We start from the raw sequence: 20,890 nt of genomic DNA on the forward strand, positions 1-20,890 counted from the left end.
AGTCTGTAGAAGAGACCCCGCTCCTACTGTAGATAAAAACATCTCATTCTAAGGTAACGCAACACAACAATTCCTTATTTTCAGATGATTATACACGAATAAAAACATATCTATGAATAATATATTCCATTTTTGACAATAGAGCCTTCTAAATGTTACACACTGGAGATTTAAGGCAGCTTCACCACGTGAAAACAGGATTTCCTCTAGAATCAGGTTACTGCAACTCTGCTAAGCTAGGCTCATTAGCTGTTAGCATGACTAGTTTATGTAGTGTTGCTATTTTCTCTTAACCACAGTCTTATTCATGTCAAACGTAATTACTTAAATAATTTTTTTAATTCAGGAAACAGGGAAAAGTGCGTAAATTAGCTTAAGCTAAGGCTATCTCACCAGCTAGCCTTGACTAGCAGGAGCGCAGTCATTGACTTTTACCTGTTTTTTTAGTTTTCATAATGTAAAGTTTTCATGCTGTTTTTTTTTTTTATATATTATGGTATGAAACGTTCTATGATAAACATTTGTCTTAAACTATACCAGTGATTTAAATTTATTATATATTAAAATTATGTTTTTTGGTACCATAACTAAAAAACACACATATCAAAAATCATGTAATTGCAGCTTTAAACCACAGACAGTACCAGTCTACAGTGTTTTCTAATATTCCAGAGGTTGTGTGGTATGCGCAGCTGATGTTTGTACTGGAATGTGCATTATTCACCATCACAGGGTCAATTTTGGCCCTAATGTGTAATTCTTTAGGGGGGGGGTTCAGATTTTCACAAAAGGCTACTGTAAGGTGCCTAAAGCATTTATAGCTTACAGCTCTAGCAACAGCAAAGCTTTAACTCCACTCTGCTTTTTAAGAATGAAATTGTATTGTACTTGAGAGAATACATTTTTATTAAATATCATCAATTCATCGCGGATCATTGTAATTTACAACTGACCCATCTAGTAAAAGAGGTGCAATGAAATAAGGGTAACATCCTCAAGAGGGTCATCACTTCATTGTAAAAAACACTGAACAACATGACATCATATTTGCACGTTAGAGGCCATTTACTGCAAATCTGCTTCACATTTCTGCTGGTCACATAAAGCTATACAGTAGTTTTTCCTATTTTGAAATGTTTTTTCAGGGCAGCAACTAGTTCCAATTCTTTATATTTTGTGAGAATCTCAATAATTTCATTATTGTTCTATTACCACAGCAAGGGAGAGAGACTGCAGAGTGAGGAATCTGACGGATTAACTCAGTCAAATCTCAAATAAGTTTCGGTGTTTGGTGTATATTGAAATAAATGGAACCCCGTGTAGCAGGAAAAACAGAAATTGTAAATCAAAGAATGAAACTTTAAAAAATGGTAAACTATAATATGGTTTGTAGCAAAAACTGCATAATCCTTTAACTTTGTGTAATAGTTAGTCAGAAAAACTCAGTTCAGCCTTTCTTTAATCTGATCTTTGCAGGATGTTGCCTGTTGGGTCTTTGTTTATAATTTAGAGCTCATCTGTGGACTCCAGTGTGACCTTGTGCAGCTTTGAGCTGTCTCAGCAGAGCGTCTGACCACGGTGGCTGACACAGCGAGACGTCTGCCTGTTTGGGGACAGAGGGTGTATGTAGGTCAGCCATGGGCCTGCATGCTGTGACAGCAGCACGGTCACTGTGCGGTGCAGCGGGACAGGGATTGGAGTGGACAGAGAGAGCCGGCGTGGAGAGAGGCCCCCCTCACACGTCAGCACCGATACTTCCTCATTTGCCCCCTTAAACACTTTGACATTATCAGGCCACACAGACCAACGTCCACCCTCATTATTCTCACCTTTGGTACTGCAGCAAAATGGGCAAAGAGACGAAGAAACAGGCAGAAATACTGAACAGACATCAGATCATGGTGCATGTCTCAACTGTTGGATGGTCATTTGATGGGTACTGTCCCGTCCATGTCAGGATACAACACCAGTGATGTTCAATTACAACAAGGTCACAGCTCTGACAGTACAGAGCGAGCGGTGTAGTCGAGGATTGTAGACAAAAGCACATATGGCACAACAGGCAAACCACTAACAGTTTACTTACTTACAATTCAATATATATTTTGAAAATTTGCTGAATTATTATTTCCCTCAAGTACACAAACAGAATCTTCATTGTATTAATATTGAAGAGTATATGATTTAAATACAGTTTTAGAAATATTAATTACTCAACCACCCAGTCCTTTAACACACCTTTTATTGAAAAACAGAGTACAGTTCCAAATACACTGTTATGATCCCATAGATGATGACATACTGCCATCTAGTGGCTCAAACATTGTATCAAAAATGAAAATATGTACCACGATGATTGCAAATATTAAGATTGTGTTTGACATAACTTTATAGAACAATAAGCATGTCAGTGAAACAGTTTAAGAGAGAGTCATAACTTCGTAGAAGTTGGTCCAGTCCATGAAAATAATGGCTGTATACTGTAAGTGGTTATTGTAAATGCTGTCACCACCTTAAGAGTCTCTGAAGTGTAACAAATGCTGGATGAAGAATTAAGAAAGACGGAGCTCATCGGTTGTAAGGATGCATTGAACCGGACGCAGATTTGATGTTTGTCTTAATGCTGCTTGGCATTTTTCCTGAGAAAGAAAAAAATGGAGAAATAAATCACTAAATACACATACAGACGATCTTTCCAAGCTGTTTAGGTAAACAGCAGCACGTACAATGTGTGATTGAAATGTAAAGAAAATGGTTGTATAGTTCAAAATGGTGCTCATCTAACTGTATATAAAACAATACTTGGTTACAATGTCATGTCTACTCAGAAAGGCTCATTTTCTTTAACACTGCACACAAATGAGAAAAGTATAGGTGTCACGATTGGATTTTTGATTAAAACTACATTTTCAGCACTGACGGCTAAACCACTGTTGAGTCTTGATTTGTAAAGTTAAACAGATCATTTGTTTTACGTCCTGACAACTGTCATTTACATTTTTAAATTCTTCTTTATAAAGATAAGGGAAATGGTATTAACCTTATATATAGGAATGGATTCAGAATGTATCACACTAAAGCCACATGGTCAAATTTAAATCATTTATCTAAATTTATCATTTATCTAAAGTCTTGTGTAAGCAGGCTGGGGGGGAAAGAGATAAAATATACACTTTAGATTTAGATTATTGATCAGTTTTTGATTTAGAATGAAATTCAAGACACTCCTACTTAAAATATTAGGCTAAAATTAATTTCTGCCTCGCCTGGAAGTGGATGAATCAAATATTAAATGTTGGATTTGGATTTGGATTTGGGTTGGAATTTAAATTACGTTGCAATGATTAACCTTCATACTGTATTTATTTCATTATTTTACAAATAAAGACCCTGTCCATCTCAAATTCATTTACACCCTAAAACAGAGACATTTAAAACATCAATTAATAGTACAAATATAATACAAATGAATTACCCACATGCACGGGGAGATGAAGAGCAGCAAGAACTTAACAGTACACAAAATAAAATGCAAAATGAAGAAAAAGTAGTCAGAAGAAATACTAACCCAGCTCTCCAGGTCTCCTACCTGGCTGCCCTTGCTGCTGTGGAGCCACAGGTCCACCCATACCTGCTTGCTGGCCTGAACCGCCGCCAATAGTGACCTGCTGTAAAGTTGGACCCCCAGTCATCATGGGCCCTTGTCCTGAATGTCCAGGGGCCACTGGACCTGGAGGCCTACATTTGGAGAGCCCCTTTCCAAACGCAACAGCTCCAACCAGTGCATTAGTGTCGGCAGGGTTGAAAGACGGTTTGTTCTGTCGTATAGCTGGAAAACAAAAACTCATAAAGTTAACTTCTTTAGATTTAGACATCAGTTTGAGGTAAATGACCTGGACAGTGAGAGAAACCCATACCTGCACTGTCTGCATCTCTGTCATCACGAGGATTGTTAAGTTTCTCTAGCAGGCTGGAACACAGTTTATTCAACGTCTGGATCTGTTTCTGTTGATAAAAATATAACCAGGGAGGTTTGAACTATGCACAATACACTACACCTGCACGCAAAGTAAGGTGGTACATTTCTGCACAGCAAAACTGCTTCCATACGACAACCAACTGACCTGTGCCACCTCTGGGCCAATCCGTGCTGCCTCTGCACTCAGCTGTTTCTCCTGCTCCTCCACCTCTGGGTCAGGCTTGGTCCGCAAGTAGTCCGGTACGATCTCATGGCTGAACACCGGCACACGCTGCTCTGTGAGTTTCTGTGGGGGAAAAAGCAGAGGGAACTGCTTAAAAACACCTCGAGAGGCAGACACGTGGGCCAGTGGCTTCGATACTCACCGCTAAATCCTCATCTCGGTCCGGAGACAGAAGCAGTGGGATTATAACCTGGTTGCGAAAGGACGGTGTCTTCTCGTTCTTGAGCAGTTTATTGATAGTGTTCAGCTGACCAGATAGAAGAGCAAAGTTGTCCAAAACAGAGGGCCTGAATGACACAAACACATCACAGCGTCTGAGAAGTCTCCACATTCTGATGACAAAATAACAGAGCATCTGGTGTCACACTGCTGTGCAGTTGTTTCACCACATTGTTTCCACATATTCAGTGAAGGCTGGTCCACAACATGGCACCAGTGTAAAACAAAGGAGCTTCTGGCCACATTATTCATTTGAGGCACATGAACACACTGGCGTTCTACTGAGCTGTACTGGCAGCAGTAGTACCTTTCTGAATTCATCAATAAATAAATTCATTCAATAAATACCAAGTCATATTATTTTGCATCACCTGCAGTTTGTTGGAATGGAAATAACACTATCAATGATGACACGAGAGAGCCTTGTTAAGCCTTAAGTTAGCTGGCAATATTTTATCAGCAATAAATTCCCAGAAGAGTGACTGACCCAATATTACTCCTAAATATGAGACTCTGATATTGACGTAATGTGAGTGACGTTACAAAGAAGCCCTACGTTCAAATACAGCTAACGTTATATTTTGAAACATATAACGTTATGTCCAACAACATGGCCAAAGCCTCCACACTTATTACATATCAACCGTCTCATAAACAAGCAGCATGAAGTCTTGACGTGTAGTTGGCTGTAAATAGCAACGGATACAGACTACTGAAGATCAAGCGCACAGACTGAAACGGCCTAACTCACCATGTTAGTCGCTCGTATTCATTCTCCAGCTTATAGATGAAACTGTGGAGAGCGTTTTTGACGTGTGCGACCCGAGAGATGAGAGACTCCACAGAGGCCTCTAACTGCTTCTCCTCTCGTTGCTGAGGGAAAGAAATATGAAAAGAAAGTTATCTGATAACACACCAAACAGTTCTAACCACACCATATATTAGTTCAACTTTACATTAAAGTTGACTTCATTGTTATGTTAAACTAGCTAGCTAAACGCCACCTAGCTAACCTAGCTATTAGCAATAGCTAATTTAGCTAAGCGGCTACTGCTAACCCTATAAATAAGTTCAGCAGAAGCACCTTATACAAGTAAAACTTCAGTTAAAATACCAGCGATAATATAACAAAGTATCATACTGCAATTTATAATATGTGGACGTTAAAACATTACCTGCATTGTTGTACTGCAAACTAATAATCCAATACACACAATCAAGGCAGAAACACTTCCGGTTCACGTCGTCAAAATAAAAGCATGTGTTCTGCTCTTATGAAGAACACAGTCCTCCGTTAACACGTTGTTTCTTTTCCCTACACGAAAACATACAAATACTGCATCCGAAACAATAACCTCAGTATATCAAATTACACGTATGTTCATCAGTCTTGCTGCCAGCATTGAGGGCTTGCAGAGATACAAGGCTTGAACAAAAGGGGATGTAATACTACAGCAAGATAGGATTCTGGCTGCACACTGCTCTTCATCATTTATAGTCAAATATATATTGAATCCGACACTGTGGTTCAAGAGGTGAATAATGGGCAGTAATGTCAATATATTGCTTAGTGTTAGCTGATATAAGGATCAATACTAGTGCTATTTTTTCATGTGGCCATGTGGTGGTATTGACATGGCACATAGTATGACATATTTGACATATATGTATAAAATGAATATTATGATTATCAGCTGTTGGATATATCAGGAAACGTGAAAAATAAACATGCTTAGTACTTGTGTTTGTCACAAACAACCAGAAACAGAGACTTTGTATCTAAAACATTTTATTTTGACAGAAAGGAGTCAGGTGTCCAGTAGTGTTTCAGTACAAAAGTCTGTTATTTCTTGTAATGCTAATTCACAGTTCACACACCGAAGTTCTAATTAAGGCTCTTGGTTCTACTCTCTCGCTCTCTCACACACACACACACGTTAGTTAGTTAGTTTAGCATCAGGATTGTCTTCATTTACTTGGTTTAATACCAAAATAGGCTCACTTGTTGATATGCCTCTCTAAGTACACAGGTGTAATGCAAACAAGAGAGTGCTTCATGTACTCATGCCTGGTGCATCGAACATGACTGACGTGAGAAGTGAAGCGTTCTATTCACACTACTGGCACAGCAGTGAAAACACTGTGAGAGGAGTTTAGAAGAGGCTCTCGACGTCACCCATTTCCACAACCACAGTCTTCAGCTGGGAGTAGTACTCGATTGTCACCTGGCCGTTCTCTCTGCCAAAGCCTGGGAAAGCACAGTAGAGATCATGTAAACAATGTTTTTTTTTTTTGTTATTTGCCCTACTGTCATTCAGTAAAGAGGGTTCAGTCATTCAATACTATCAATGTTTCCTCTGCATTTGTATTGATAAAAGTGTAATTCTGACCATTTTAACCTTAAATACTTTACCTGAATTCTTGTATCCTCCAAATGGCACTTCCACAGGGCTGATGTTGTAGTTGTTGATGAAGCAGGTCCCTGCCTCCAGGTCTGCAGCCACACGATGGGCTCGAGAAATGTCCCTGCAGGCAGAGGAAAGGAACACATTTTAGATAAGCCCAAGAAAGAGTCAATCCTCCTGCTGCTTCTGCCCTCCAGCCAAAGAGACTACTATTGCACAATGAATTCCTCTTGGTAATGAATAAACCTGTATTGGCTGCTTTGTGGAAAACCTGAACCGCAGCCAGTGGTATGCAACAACATTATTATCTTCAAGAGCAAAGTGTCGACTTTGACTGCTGACTAATGACAAACTCATGTGTGTCCTGTGTGTCCTGTGCTGACCTGGTGAAGACTCCAGAGGCCAATCCGAAGGTGGTGTTGTTGGCCCTGCGGATCACTTCTTCCTCTGTGTCAAAGGGCAGTACAGACATGACTGGGCCAAAAATCTCCTCCTTCACACAGGTCATGTCATCTCTGCAGTTATCTGTGCAGGGAGAAAGGACTGCATGTAACATACAGCGCATACTGGCATGCAAAACATGCAAACTGACTCAGATTACGTGTCCTTATGCTGGAGTGGGTACACATGAGTGTTACAAAAAATAACAACACACTGGAGAGACTTACCAAGCACACAGGGTGACATGAAGTAGCCCCCTTTCAATTTGGGGTCACTGGGGACAAAAGGCTCTCCTCCACACAACACTCTGGCTCCCTGGAAAAACAGACATATCAGTCCAACAGCTATGAAAACCAAGATAAGTATAATCAAACTGCTTGAAGGTGCTATCACAGCTGATCAATTCTCAGATAAATTCCTCTCCAGAGTTGCTCAATCCTCCTGCAGGAACCATTAAAAGATTCCTCTAACCTAAATCAACATACCTCTTTCTTGGCCTGATTGACAAATCCCAGCACTTTCTCCAGCTGTGGCTTGCTGATCAGCGCTCCCATTCGGGTGCCGTCCAGCATGGGGTCACCCACAGGGATGACCTTAGTCCTCTTCACCACCTCTTCCAGGAACTGGGGCATGATCTCTCTTTGCACAAACACTCTGGTTCCATTGCAGCAAACCTATACAAGGACATTTTAACCAGTCAGAGCTGAATGCACTGGGTCGGGTCGAGCTTGACATCATACAACACAATGCATAAATGTGCCTCACCTGTCCCTGTGTCAGGAAGTTTGCCATGAGTGCTCCCTTCACTGCGTTCTCCAGCTCGCAGTCTTTGAAGATGAGGAGGGGAGATTTCCCTCCAAGCTCCAGAGTCACCTGCTTCACCCCCTTTGCAGACATTTCCATGACCTGAGTGCGAGGAGGACACACAAGGCCTTAGCAACAGGGACAACTGAGGCCTTGTAGAGCAGTTACAAGAAAGTGTGTTGCATATTTCAAAAGAGTTATGACACTTATTACTGCAATCATTTTTCCAACAGCACTATTTTTTTATACTTTAAACGTGTTTTTCCCAAGCATCTAGAAGCAATTTTGTTTGTGTAAGCTCATTTTGTTTAGGGATCACTGTGGTTGTAGAGGTGGTCGTCTGGGCTTGTATGACACCCTTTGTTCTCTTCTAGTACAGTTTAATGACTTTATGTTCAAACTCATAAGGCTGTACTGGACTATGTACCTTTTTGCCTGTTGGAACGCTGCCAGTGAAGGAGACTTTGGCGACCATCGGGTGATGGCAGAGCAAGGTGCCGGTCTCAGCTCCCCCTTGCACCACACAGAAGAGCCCATCGGGTACCCCCGCCTCTTTGTAAATCTCAGCCAGAATGACAGCAGTTACAGGAGTCATTGGAGAGGGCTTAAACACCATGGCATTACCTAAACACAGACACTGAAAGTTATGGTCTACACAGCTTTCTTTGATAAAGAGACGCGTGACACACTGTTACAAACTCACCACATGCCAGAGCAGGAGCAGACTTCCATGACGCGATCTGGAAGGGGTAATTCCAAGCCCCGATTCCCACACACACACCAAGGGGCTCCCTCCTGGTGTAAGCAAACGCTCCGCCAGGAAGCTGGACGTGCTGGCCTTAAACAATGAAACACAATGCATTTTTAAAAAACACACATCACTAAGTTTTGAAACTTTTGGGAAATCCTTTTGTGTTCGTGCAACCCACCTGCAAGCGTTCCAGCCATTCCAGCGTAGTACTCAATGCACTGCCAGGCAATATCGATATCCACCAGGGCTTCAGTGATGGTCTTGCCATTGTTGATGACTTCCAGCTTTGCAATCTTCTCCCTTCTTTCCTGTTTTTTCGGAATAACAGAAAAACTTGTTGAAAATGGTTCACTGTGGTAAGTTTAGTGTCTTTACATGTATACAACTTTATTTCATATAGATTATGCAATGCAGGTGACAGATTGAGGTTGAAAGCTCCCACCCTGCATGACATCAGAGGCAACACTGACACACAAAAGGCTTATTTTGCACAAATGTAGGCCAGCAGTGAAGGGAGGGAGAGGAGGCATGTTTGTGCTTTTAATGAATAACTAGTGTCTCACTGCATGATTGCAACAGTCTGTTGTTGTGCAACACTGAAATCAGACTGGCTAGTTTCCAGTAATGCAGAAGGTATTGACCCTGACTCACCCTGATAATGCGGGCAGCCTCGAGCATCACCCGTGCCCTCTCCATGCCTGCCATCTTCCTCCATTTCAGATAGGCACCGTGGGCGCTCTTTATGGCCTCGTCCACCTCCTCCGACCCACAGGGCACCATCTGACACAAGACGCGGCCTGCAGGATCAGGATCAACAGGTTACAGACTCGCTGAGCTCCGTGCACTTGTGGCTTTAGAGTTCTGGCACCATTGCAACTTTGAATTGTTTCTCACAGGGGTCCCCAAACTTTTGTCAAGATATGTAAAAGGTACACACAGTAGATCTACAGATTAGACTATGGACCCCCAGGTATTTTGATAATAAAGATAATGAAGTCCTAATGCAGTCAATCAACAATCAAACTAGGATCACAATTAATTACAATCAATCAAGCAGCAAATCATCACGGTGTGCAGCATTTAATGAACACATATGTCTGCACAAACACAATGAAGCAGCAGGCTAAAACGCACAGTCAGTCTGTGACATGTGTCTGTCAAAGCTGCCTACGTCCTCACAGCGTCCCTGTTGTCTGGATCTGGACAATCATATTGTATAATATTGGACTACTACGCCGCTAACTACTAATAACAGCACATTGCAGCGGGGGTTTGGGCGTTGGTTGCTACAGAAGTTATCTAGAGCAGGTCTGGCCTCACAGCCGTGCTCACAGCATCGGGAACTGGGTTCAGTTACGCAACATTACGTCCTCATTCTGACCCCGCCACGCTGACGTGCCACTATTATATATATTACACATATATTACACATATATTACACAGGGGTCCACCGGGTTTACCACACATGTCAGAATACAGCATCAAACAGTGAAGCAGACTTTACAGTGCTGTATTTACCAGTCGCAGGTTCAAACACGGGCTCTGCGTTTTTCTCCTGCCTGGGTTGGACCCGCTTCCCACCCCAGAAATTCAGATGATCCGTGACCACCACGGTCCCTGTGGAGGCTCCGGGCATGGTGTCGAGAATAGACTGGGCCATTGTCAGAGGAAGAGGACCTGAAAGGACACAGGGAATCACAGCAATGTGGCTGAAATATGCAGGACAGTAACAGTTATATCGGCCTGTGAATTACACTGCATGCTCTCAATGTAACGTGAAGCTAGCACAGAAGCGCTTAACAGTTAACGTTTGCTAAACTAGCACGAGCTAACGCAGCAGGTGATTTGAAATACTGTAGTAACGTTATATGAAGAGAAAACCTGCTGTAATCTTACCGTGAACGCTTCTGCAGACGGACTGGACGCCAGGTCACAGATGAAGAACATTTCACGCCCCTAAATCCAGACAGGACACGCCTTCTCATGTGGTCTTTGAACGCGCCTCGGTCTCATTTCTATAGTTTGCTACCTCGACCGAGAGAGACAGTACAACGAGAGGCAAAGGCGATGTGTTCGTTCTTACTTAGCCGAGTAAATGGCTTCTGTATAACAGAAAGACATACATGTCCACTCATCCATTCGTTACCTATACTTGTTTTTAAACCGTGTATTATGTTAAGGGCTACTAAACTATATTTTATAGCTGTTGTTGGCCAGAGTGCGAACGAGGAATTAGTAACTTATTCATATTATTTCTTGCTATAATGTGTCCTTCTGTGGTCAACAAGATGGATTTATTTGAAAAATTATGACAAATTCTGGATTGACACAGCAGATACAGTGCGTGAACGTCTCACCAGAGCCACCACAAACAGGTGGTGGAAGGTGACAGGATAACTAGTGAAGCTTTTACTAGTTACATTTCACTTAAGTGTTTATGTCAAGTTATACTTCTACTGCACTACATTTATTTTACACAAGTTGCCAGACTTAAATGCTGCTTTAGGGCAAATAAAACAAACTGGAACAGGGCTAAAATTCTCAGTTTCTCAATTCTCCAGGGTTCGATTCCCAGGGGAATATATATGGGATACCTCAGTGTCATGGAGGTATCAGAAGTCTGTTAACAATGATAAAGACAGCAGTACAGAGGGAATCCAGCTTTCCAAACTGTGAGGAAAAGGGAAAAAACCTGAAATAAATCATTAAAAAATGAAAAACACAACTAAAGTTTAATCATAAAACTTTATTAATATGTAAGAAATGAGGATACAATAATACTGACAAATGGATCAGATGTTACTGTGCCAATTAATCATTAAAATCCCAAAACAATGTATGGCCTGTGCTGAATACAAGGTAGACGTTTGTATCCTTTGGTAATCAACTAATTAAGAACAACTTTTCTTCCTCTAATTTCTAAGTGAGACAATCAAAGTTAAATAAACAAAATATGAATGAAAAATCCAACAGAAGGTAGTGTAGCTGCAACAGATAATATGTGTTCGCTCCAGCACTGATGTGATTGTAGGAGCAGCACTGTCTGATCACTAGGAAAACTTGGCTGCCTGAGGAGGAGGTCCCAGGAAGCCTCCAGCCTGTTTTGTTGCAGCTCTGGAGGGTGCGAGGCCGAGCATCTTCTGGATGTTCTGGAGAAAAGACACAGAATGAAACACTCTCAGGATTCACAATAAGGCAGAACAGGCGTAAACACACATTCAACCCCAACCTTAGGAAGGGCATTATTCTTTTGTGTGTCTACAAAGCAATGTTTCAGTTTGACAAAGTACTCAATTTGATATTCTTTATTTTATTTATTGTACTCAAATCCCAAGAAAAGACTAAACCAACAATCAAATTTATCCTGCTAAAAAAGATGTGTTTCCAAATGTGTGCGTTTCTGGATTCCAGCTGTCGGTTTTACTTACTACTATGAACTAAGTTAGCAAAGCCTGATTAATCCGAACTCCATTCAGAAAACAATCATTTTAAAAGTTGTTTGCTTGTCGTCTTGTGCACAGACCCGACAAAGTATGAATTCTGATTTGTTTTCTTTGTTTTTTTTTACAAATTACCATTATTACTGTAGTTATTTCGGCCTCATTTTGATCCGTTTAATGACATAAAATCCCAGAAAAACATTTTAGGCTCATACCACCGTTGTAAACCAGATCAAAGGGCGAATATTCGCCTCGCGTTACTCGCGTCAGTAACAGGTAAATACAAATGATCCTGCGAGTAATGCGAGGCAAATATTTACTTCATTTTTGGTGGGAACCCTTAAACACAGCTGCTTTAAGAAATGACTGTCTTTTAAACAAAAGGGAACTATATATTTGTCAACATTCACACTGTCAGTAGGAATCAGTGGTTCGATTTTGCCTTATTTTGTCTAGCAAAAATGTTGACATTTTTATAAATGATAATATAAATAACTTAATGCGGTTTTATTGTTTATTAGGTCAGATGCTCTTTAAATGTAGCACTACTAATTATTTTTTATAATGTGAGCATGGAGGGCAGAGTTAAGCTCTGCGCAGGAATTAAGGACGCTAGTACCATTAAACATCTCAACAATATAATACAATAGGTGCTTTTGGCTCGTGGTCCACCATAAAGTTACAGTTTGGTCCCAAAACAGAGGGAGGATGGCTTGTAATTAATGGGAGTTTGATTTAAGGTTAATGACTAATATTGGAGAGTTTCTGAGCATTGCCAAAGTCACCTCTCCAATCTGTGTTTTCCAGTGCTGGTAAAATCTATATTTTCTTTTGAATTCATTTCTTTAAAATATCAACAAGGCTTAATTAAATCTAGCTTTGAGCTTAATGCTAACAATTATGCAGAGATGGTAACTGTTAGTTTGTTTCCAAGTTAGCATGCCACCAAATTTCCATCGCTTGCTGCTCATAAACTGTTTCCCTTCAATACAAGACAACCTGTGAAATCCATACCATTAAAACGCATGAATCCACCCTGTGTCTATTTTTGTTACCACTGTAGAAGTTACCTGTCTGATGGACATGGTGCAGAGGATGTAGAGGAAGATGAAGGAGCAGTCGGTGTAATCTTCGCCCAGCAGGTTGCGGTGTGACAGTCCCTGGATGTAGGACAGCGGCACGAATGGCAGTTTGGCCACAACTCTCCCATCAAAGCTGAACGAGAAAAGACAGCGGTGAGAGCTCTCAGTGACCAACAAAGGCTTACAATCATCACTACTGGAATGATTTCTCTGATTTCCTTTTACTTAATTAGATATTTTACATGAAAGGAGGGAAATGTTACATGAACTTACATGGAGTTGAACATTCCCATCAAAGCTGTAAAGCAGAAGCCTATGGCGAACATGGACTTCATGCGAACCTAGAAACAAACACGTATGATTAATAATGCAATTTTCAATCAGATTACATTTGACTAGAGTTTGGCAGTACTCACACATTCAAATATCTCAGTATTGTTTAATGTTGATGATGTGAAAGTAAGCCTGACAATATGTTGATGGATTAGCTCTAAACTTAAGCATTCATTGTAAACAAAGTGTGTCTCACCATAGACAGGTCTCTGTTGTTGTTTTTCAGTTTCTCTTCTTGTCTTTCTGTAATACATTCAGAAGCACAGATCACTTACCAAGGGACACTGGCAGTGTGAGGAGAGTGTGTCCAGGTCCTGTTCAATTCATCAATGTTTGCTTAGATGCAACTTATTACTTTGCCAATTTGTTTACTGGGTTCTTACCGATTTTCTTCTTCTGTTGACGTCCTGCAGATTCTGTGATGGTTTCCTTTTTCTTCTCAACTATTGTCAAACAAGCAACAGAGAATGCATTAAACATCAATCAAAAGAAAACAATCAAATGTAATGACAGTAGTACACAGAGTCCACTCACGTTTTTTGCTTTGTTTTTCCACTTCAGCCTTTAGCCTCTTGTACTTTTCAGTCCGGTACACTAAAACCCAGGTAATCCCTGAGAATTGGATTGGAAGAAGAGGATGGTTTGTAAAAAAAAAAAGAAAAAAAAAAGAATACAGCTTTATTCAGACCACTGCCACTATGTAACATGGGATTGTGGAACATATACTGTGAGACAATATATACATTTGTGAGATATTTTACCAGCCAACAGTAGAAATTTATTTTACATTTCCCAGAAAATGTACTCATTAATACATACTGATATCATGATATACTATTACACTGTTATAGAGAGTTTTACACACACACACACACACACACACACACTGTAGTGGGAAAATGCATTCAGAGACAAGGTTCTGTGAACATGAAGCAAACTATATTATGTTGTGTTATTTCATGTCTAATTTTACAGGCTTACAGTATAATATTTTATGTTCATGTATGTTCATCCTCATGTATTCACACTCTGGGTTGTCTCACCCTAGTAGCGAGAGTGTTATTCAGTGTTGCCATGAAGCCCATTTCCAAGGGGACCAAGGCTGTCTCCTGGAGAGTAGGCATCAGATGCCGCCCACCCAGACCCGACCCCGTGTTATGACTATGCTTATCAGGACATTTAGGACGTCAACAATAGACACCCTTTGGGAAAGAGGCATCATAACATGGAGTGATTTTCTTTGTTCTAGTCAGGTTGGGTTTCCTGGCGGACAACCTCGCGGGTTTGCGTTATCCTGTGTTGATGGGCAAATAAATCTTGACACGTGGGAGGAAACGGGTCAATTCTCTTTGCCTTTCTGCTGGAAGTCTGGTGTCACCAATTCTGCAGGTACCTTTCAGCTGGGGCAGTTTGGTCGGGGTCTCGTCCACTAGGGAGTCAGCATAACTAAACGTTTTATGTCAGATAGACATCGTTTGAGGTGCACTGAGACGGCAGAACTAAACCACACACAGGTGCAACAATAACAAATAATAACAAACAAATAAAAATATCACCTGGGACACAAAGATATAGTGTCTCTGACAATTCTGAGACAGCAGAGACATTTATCATTACAAATAAAATGATTACCTTTATGTGTCACAGAATGTATATCATTTTAATTTTCAGGTGTTCAAATTTAAAATATGCGAGGTGGCAACTTTCTCACTAGATTCAACAACTTTTCAGACCTTCTTAGAAACTTTGTCAACCAGCCAGATTTAGTGGCTTATTCAGAACATCAGGGAAGAGGTTTTACAGGTCGCATCTGCACAGCAGTTTTGCAGAAATGCATTTATTGATCAAAGAGTTAATCAATCAAAATAAACAGTAAGTCAACCAATGACTAAAAGAATAATGCATACTGATTGTGGCCCATCACCTAGGGTTCTTTCTTTTCTTTTTTTTTTCAGATATAACTGCTGAGAACAACGAGCAGAACGTCCATGGCAGACCAGAGAGTGAGTCAATTCAAGTCAACGAAGAGTGAGTTACTGAATCAAAGTTAGTAGACTGTATTCACTATGTAAAAGAAACTGAATTTGGAACAAAGGTTATTAAGTCTGGGACAGTTCAGTTGAAAGTAGAATTTGGGGCAGTTGTAGGACACTGAGGTAAAGAGCCTATGAAAGTCATATTAAGCTGCACTGAATTCACAATATATGCTCTTTCCAGCTGGCTTTAAAGTATTGTAGTTTCCCACTGCACCTGAAGAGCCTAAATAATTTACAATGGAGCTATTTTGATTGAGCTACAAAACAACTTTAACACAATATGATGAATAAAAGGGTGGCAAACGTCCCTTTGTAGACTACAAACAATGGTTAGAACAGTATATACCCACTCTCTAAGTCATATTAACTTGTTAGAACAATACAACTTAAATAACTCTTTTAATTTTAAAGACTTTTGTCCTTTTTATTGATGGTTCTTTTGTGTCAAATGCAGAAGGGAGGAAGGAAATTAGGCGAATAAAACATAACCCATACCTACTTTACAAAAAGAGTTTAAATGCACTTCTCCGAAGACTTTTAATAAGAGTTTAACCGGAAGTTGTATTCCTGCCTCTGTCCGACTTGTTAATGTCAAGCATTAGCATGGTTAGCTAATTTCGCTGGCTAGCTTTCACACCGCTGGTCCTTAAAAGCACCTACATTAGCGGGTTTCAATACATATAACGCTGCCACTGTTTCCCCGCTATGTGAAGCACAATGGTGTACAAATATAACGTTTCAATGTGTTTTTTGGTCGATAGTAAAACCGTCCGGCTCCAACCCGCCCCGGGCTGTCAGCAGGAGTTCACTCACCCTCGGCTAACAGCGCTGTACACACAGAGATGAACACGATCAGAATCGTGTCTGCAAACATGGTGCTCATGGTGGATGTGTCCCGTCTATCCGAGCGCAGACAGAACGACGAGAGATACCTGTTTTAGTAGAGATTACCCCCCGAGCACATTACACGGGTCACTTTCAGCTTCACAGAGCTATGTCAGCATTAGTGAGGAAATCAGGCGTGTGAAAAGTACTTCCGGTTCAGCGGCCTGACCACACACATTTAATATTCATAAAAAACAAAAACAGTACCACTGTTCTACAATAAAAAATATTTGTTAAAAGCATAATTGACACAATGTAATAATGGTGTTTATTTAGGCATGTTAATTTCTCAGACTGAATGGTGAGGTTTGACCTTGTATTGTATGGGTTTTCTCTTTTTTGTCCTCCTACGTAAAATAAAATGAGGACTGAAATATAAAAAAAAATACATTTTGTTAAAGCAACAACAATGTTAATGTACGACTATCCTATAAAGAATAGTACTACCCTGAGGTGCACCCATAAACAATAAATATTTTTTATCTCAAATGTGGTAATGGAAACAAATAAAGTAGGCGCTGATATTTATTTAGAGTGAGAAAGTGTATTAATAACTAACTTTTAAAAATGAGAGCATTTGAGCGCAGAGATGAATGTACAGTCTTGATGATTTAACAGTAAGTGACTCACATATTTAATGGGATTTCATCATCACCGACACCATCAGCAAATGGGAGGAGCGCACGAGGAGCGCAGACACCCCCAGTGTGTCAGAGGGTCGCGCGCATCGCGCTGCAGATGAAGCATGCCAGGCGACAGCGAGACAAAGCCAGGTGACCAAGCCGAAAATGAGAGCTATAATCGGCAGCCCTTCCTCATTGGCGTGGCTGGAGGGACAGCCAGCGGCAAGGTTGGTTCTTCTATCACAGTGGAGGATTTTCATTTCTCGGTATTTATCAGGTCTTAGTCTGTGTGAACCGACACAGCTGGATGGATGTCATTAGTTTGTAGGACATTTAGAGATGACGCGCATTTTTTTTCCCTTCTGAAACATCTTCTATCTTATTTCTCTGCTGGATCAATTAGACTGACTGTGTTGCTTGATCAGCACTGAGGTAGTGTAGGCCGCTATACTGCAAGCCAAAACAGGATGACATGTGCGTTGCCAGAACAAGCCTTTTCTTAGATGGTTAATAAAGTAGTGTGCTATATATACATTAGATTTAAAGACTCCCATATTTCCATTATGCTCTCACAGTGTTTAACTCAAGGAGATATAAAGGATGGCAAGTGAGATTTCATCAGCTGCGCAGCGTCTGCCGGCTATAAACTCATGAAAATCAGAGACAAATATAAAACACATTTATAGCTCAGTAAGCTCAATGAACTCTCCAGTTTTGCCTAACCAAGCAGATTTTGGCTCTTTTGTCAAGGTGTGAACCTGCTGCAGGCCGTCCATTTCTGAACAGCACATATCCAGTGTAAGATGTGTGGATTTTTCCTCTTTGTGACACTGCTGTAACCTGCTTGTGTCTCAAGCTCCTTCTTCATTTTCAATTCACAGGCCGCCTCATTGGCATTACTGCGATGTCTCCATCGCCACGAGAGACTAAATATCTGCATTATCATTCTGTGTTCTGCATCCAACATCGTGCAGTGTTTTAAAGGTTGTGTTCTCACTTTTGAAGATCAGATACGGGTGCGTTTTAGTTTTAGATTTTGTTGCACAATTGCTCTGCAGAGTAGATCATCATGCAGGATACACACCCAGTGGCAAAGTCTTCTTAATGTGTGACAAATTTAGTTATTGAAATGTCAGAGAGGCAGTGAAGTAGATGCCTCCTGGCTGCAGTATGGGACATTTTGAACGCAGTGTAAACCAGGCAGACAAATCTATTTCCATATATTTGTCATTAAAGTAGCCTACTCCTTGACATTAGTTGTGCAGGTTGATTTTAGAGGTGATTAACTCCACAGAACTTGGTTGTGGTTTTGCAGTCAGTTGTTTGTGGGTTTGACTTCCTGGTATTATGCTCTTTATTTCCCATAGGAGTAACTGCTAACAGAAGCACCTGTTCTCTCACACTTGTTATCTGAGTGCGGAGTAGACTGCAATCTTTTGTTTTGTGTACGGTTCAGATATGAGGTGGAGAATTTTGAAAAGTCCGTAGCTTTTAAAGAGATACTGATTTCCAACAATAGATTGAGTGACATTTCCCAGCCACAAAGAGTTAACTAAACACCACTTTTTAAATGAAAGTTTATGAGTTGGTTTAATTCGTACAGAAGGATGTGGTCAGTCATAACAGATATTTTCTCATACTGCTTGTTTTCCCTTTCTTGTGTGGCTAGTCGTCGGTGTGCAGCAAGATCATGGAGCTGCTGGGGCAGAACGAGATTGACCACCACCAGCGGCAAGTGGCCATTCTCAGCCAGGACTGCTTCTACAGGGTCCTCACCCCAGAGCAGAAGGCCAAGGCACTCAAGGGCCAGTTCAACTTCGACCACCCAGGTACGGAGAGCCTGCAGTTTATTCAGAGGTATTCCAGTGTATGTGATTCAGGATCTTGATGTAAGGTTTGCGTGAAGATATTTCATCCTGCTGGAAAAGTGATTTGAGCTGCTTTGTGCTTTTTCCTTCTGTGTAGATGCATTCGACAACGACCTCATAATCGCGACTCTGTGGGACATCAAGGAGGGGAAAACTGTACACATCCCTGTTTATGACTTTGTTTCCCATTCCAGGTGAGTGAGTATTATCAAGTCCACACAGAGACAACATTAAAGGAGTGTATTTGTTTGAGCCCATGCACTCTATAAGCCGTCTCCAATGCATCATAATGCAGCAGTAACATTAACTTTAAAAGCAGATGTAATGTCCGCTGTGTTGGATTAATTACTCTACCTTTTATGCTAATTGATTTTCATAGCCTGGTGAAATGAATGGAAACCTATAGCTGCCTAAAGGAAGGAAGACATATTTGAAAAGCTGAAACACAGTAAGCTTTTGGAAGATGATCAGTAATGCAAAGTATATGTAAATTGTAGTAAATAGACTAAAATAGGGGCAGGCAACCTGCGGCTCCGGCTATGGGTTATTTTTCAACATTTTAAGGACAACAGTGATTATTACATTCTCCAAATGTAATAAATGTAATAATGTGTAGCCATGGAGCACCCTGGAAACTCATCTGGTACAGCGCATGCTCCTTACCACAGCGGTCTGGGCTCAGTTCCAACCAAGGCCCTTTGCTACATGTCATCCCCTCTGTCCCTCCTCACTTATTGCCCCTCTTCAGCTGCTTTTACATTTTTAAAAAAAAATGTTTTTACATTTTTTCAACTAAAATGTGTGTCATACATTACATCTTGGCCTGGTGCCTTTCCTCTGTCCTTATTTATGTCTGCTGTGGCAGAATATATTGCTCCTCAGGGACAAATTAAGGTCTTTGAACTTTTGCTGAACCTGAATAACGGCGGCTACTAGTCTTGAGTTTCGCTAGCTAGGTTATCTTTAGACTCCATGTCCAAAAAAAAAAATGTAATAGTGCGTAGACAGATTGTTCACTTCCACCTAAAACACTGCAGGCTTATGCTTGATCTGTGGCAAGAAATTAAAGCTACAGTAGGTGATTTTTTTATATATATTTTTTTGTCATATTGGTTGAAACTTTCACTATATCCTGACAGTAGCACATAGAGATAATCTGTGAAAAAAAACAGGTTGGGACCTCAACAATCAACTCTCTTTAAGCCTCCAATCCCATTTGACAATAAATGTTACACACTGGACCTTTAAGGTGGCTCATGTTAGCTAAACCTTCTGCAGAGAAAAGCTGTAAAACTGCAATACTGAGTCACTGCATATTAATATTTACTGTTTTTGTCACTTGTGGTTGCTATTCAGGAAATCTTTAAGTGTCTTTTATATTGAATGTCTTTGTGTGGCAGGAAGAAAGAGACAGTGACAGTGTACCCTGCTGATGTGGTGCTGTTTGAGGGAATCCTGATGTTCTATTCTCAGGAGATCCGAGACCTTTTCCAGATGAAGCTGTTTGTGGACACAGACGCAGATACACGTCTGTCACGAAGAGGTGAGGCACACGAAGCCCCACATTTTTAACAGAAGAGGAAAGACACAGGCGTAGTTTAACGATTACCTATTGTCTTTGTTGCTGAGAATAAGATGAAAGATTGATACCACTCATGTCTGTAAAGTAAATGTAAAGCTACTGCCAGCGGGTGGTTAGGTTAGGTTAGGTTAGGTTAGCTTAGCGCAAGGATTGGAAGCAGGTGGAAACAGCTAGAATGGCTATGCAATAAATCCCCCTACCAGAACCTCTTAAACTCTC

The 20,890-nt window shown here is 40.7% G+C and overlaps 4 protein-coding genes across 5 annotated transcripts in view; 1 reads left to right on the forward strand and 3 right to left on the reverse strand.

Annotated features, from left to right (window-relative positions):
• Positions 1 to 2,224: 2,224 nt before the first annotated feature.
• med8 (mediator complex subunit 8) lies at positions 2,225 to 5,686 on the reverse strand. 2 transcript variants are annotated; one of them, XM_035653993.1, is made up of 7 exons: positions 5,597 to 5,686; positions 5,173 to 5,294; positions 4,345 to 4,489; positions 4,125 to 4,265; positions 3,918 to 4,005; positions 3,569 to 3,829; positions 2,225 to 2,639 (listed from the first exon to the last, which is right to left on the reverse strand). In XM_035653993.1, exons 1-7 carry the CDS (start codon positions 5,600 to 5,602, stop codon positions 2,569 to 2,571), a joined length of 834 nt encoding a protein of 277 aa, XP_035509886.1. In that variant the 5' UTR covers positions 5,603 to 5,686; the 3' UTR covers positions 2,225 to 2,568. The 2 variants fall into 2 exon arrangements, with proteins under 2 accessions (XP_035509886.1, XP_035509887.1); XM_035653994.1 differs by having other exon boundaries at positions 3,590 to 3,829; positions 5,597 to 5,685.
• A 507-nt stretch (positions 5,687 to 6,193) lies between these two features.
• Positions 6,194 to 10,877, reverse strand: aldh9a1a.1 (aldehyde dehydrogenase 9 family, member A1a, tandem duplicate 1). Its single transcript, XM_035653373.1, has 12 exons — positions 10,719 to 10,877; positions 10,341 to 10,499; positions 9,474 to 9,619; positions 9,001 to 9,130; positions 8,775 to 8,909; positions 8,499 to 8,695; positions 8,033 to 8,173; positions 7,753 to 7,941; positions 7,495 to 7,582; positions 7,210 to 7,351; positions 6,835 to 6,947; positions 6,194 to 6,669 (listed from the first exon to the last, which is right to left on the reverse strand). Exons 2-12 carry the CDS (start codon positions 10,480 to 10,482, stop codon positions 6,575 to 6,577), a joined length of 1,518 nt encoding a protein of 505 aa, XP_035509266.1. The 5' UTR covers positions 10,483 to 10,499; positions 10,719 to 10,877; the 3' UTR covers positions 6,194 to 6,574.
• Positions 10,878 to 11,548: 671 nt separating this feature from the next.
• On the reverse strand, positions 11,549 to 16,751 carry tmco1 (transmembrane and coiled-coil domains 1). The gene is made up of 7 exons (XM_035653374.1): positions 16,527 to 16,751; positions 14,212 to 14,289; positions 14,061 to 14,120; positions 13,874 to 13,920; positions 13,618 to 13,685; positions 13,333 to 13,477; positions 11,549 to 11,971 (listed from the first exon to the last, which is right to left on the reverse strand). Exons 1-7 carry the CDS (start codon positions 16,594 to 16,596, stop codon positions 11,873 to 11,875), a joined length of 567 nt encoding a protein of 188 aa, XP_035509267.1. The 5' UTR covers positions 16,597 to 16,751; the 3' UTR covers positions 11,549 to 11,872.
• A 537-nt stretch (positions 16,752 to 17,288) lies between these two features.
• The window catches only part of uck2a (uridine-cytidine kinase 2a), a 6,586-nt gene continuing 2,984 nt past the window's right edge, over positions 17,289 to 20,890 (forward strand). The window contains exons 1-4 of the mRNA XM_035652629.1: positions 17,289 to 17,448; positions 18,891 to 19,050; positions 19,187 to 19,283; positions 20,490 to 20,632. Coding sequence (XP_035508522.1) covers positions 17,344 to 17,448; positions 18,891 to 19,050; positions 19,187 to 19,283; positions 20,490 to 20,632 — 505 coding nt within the window. The 5' untranslated portion in view covers positions 17,289 to 17,343. The remainder of the gene's footprint in view (positions 17,449 to 18,890; positions 19,051 to 19,186; positions 19,284 to 20,489; positions 20,633 to 20,890) is intronic.

Source organism: Morone saxatilis, unplaced genomic scaffold, assembly GCF_004916995.1.
Source record: "Morone saxatilis isolate NCDOM2014 unplaced genomic scaffold, NCSU_SB_2.0 Contig12, whole genome shotgun sequence".
Lineage (NCBI taxonomy): Eukaryota > Metazoa > Chordata > Actinopteri > Moronidae > Morone > Morone saxatilis.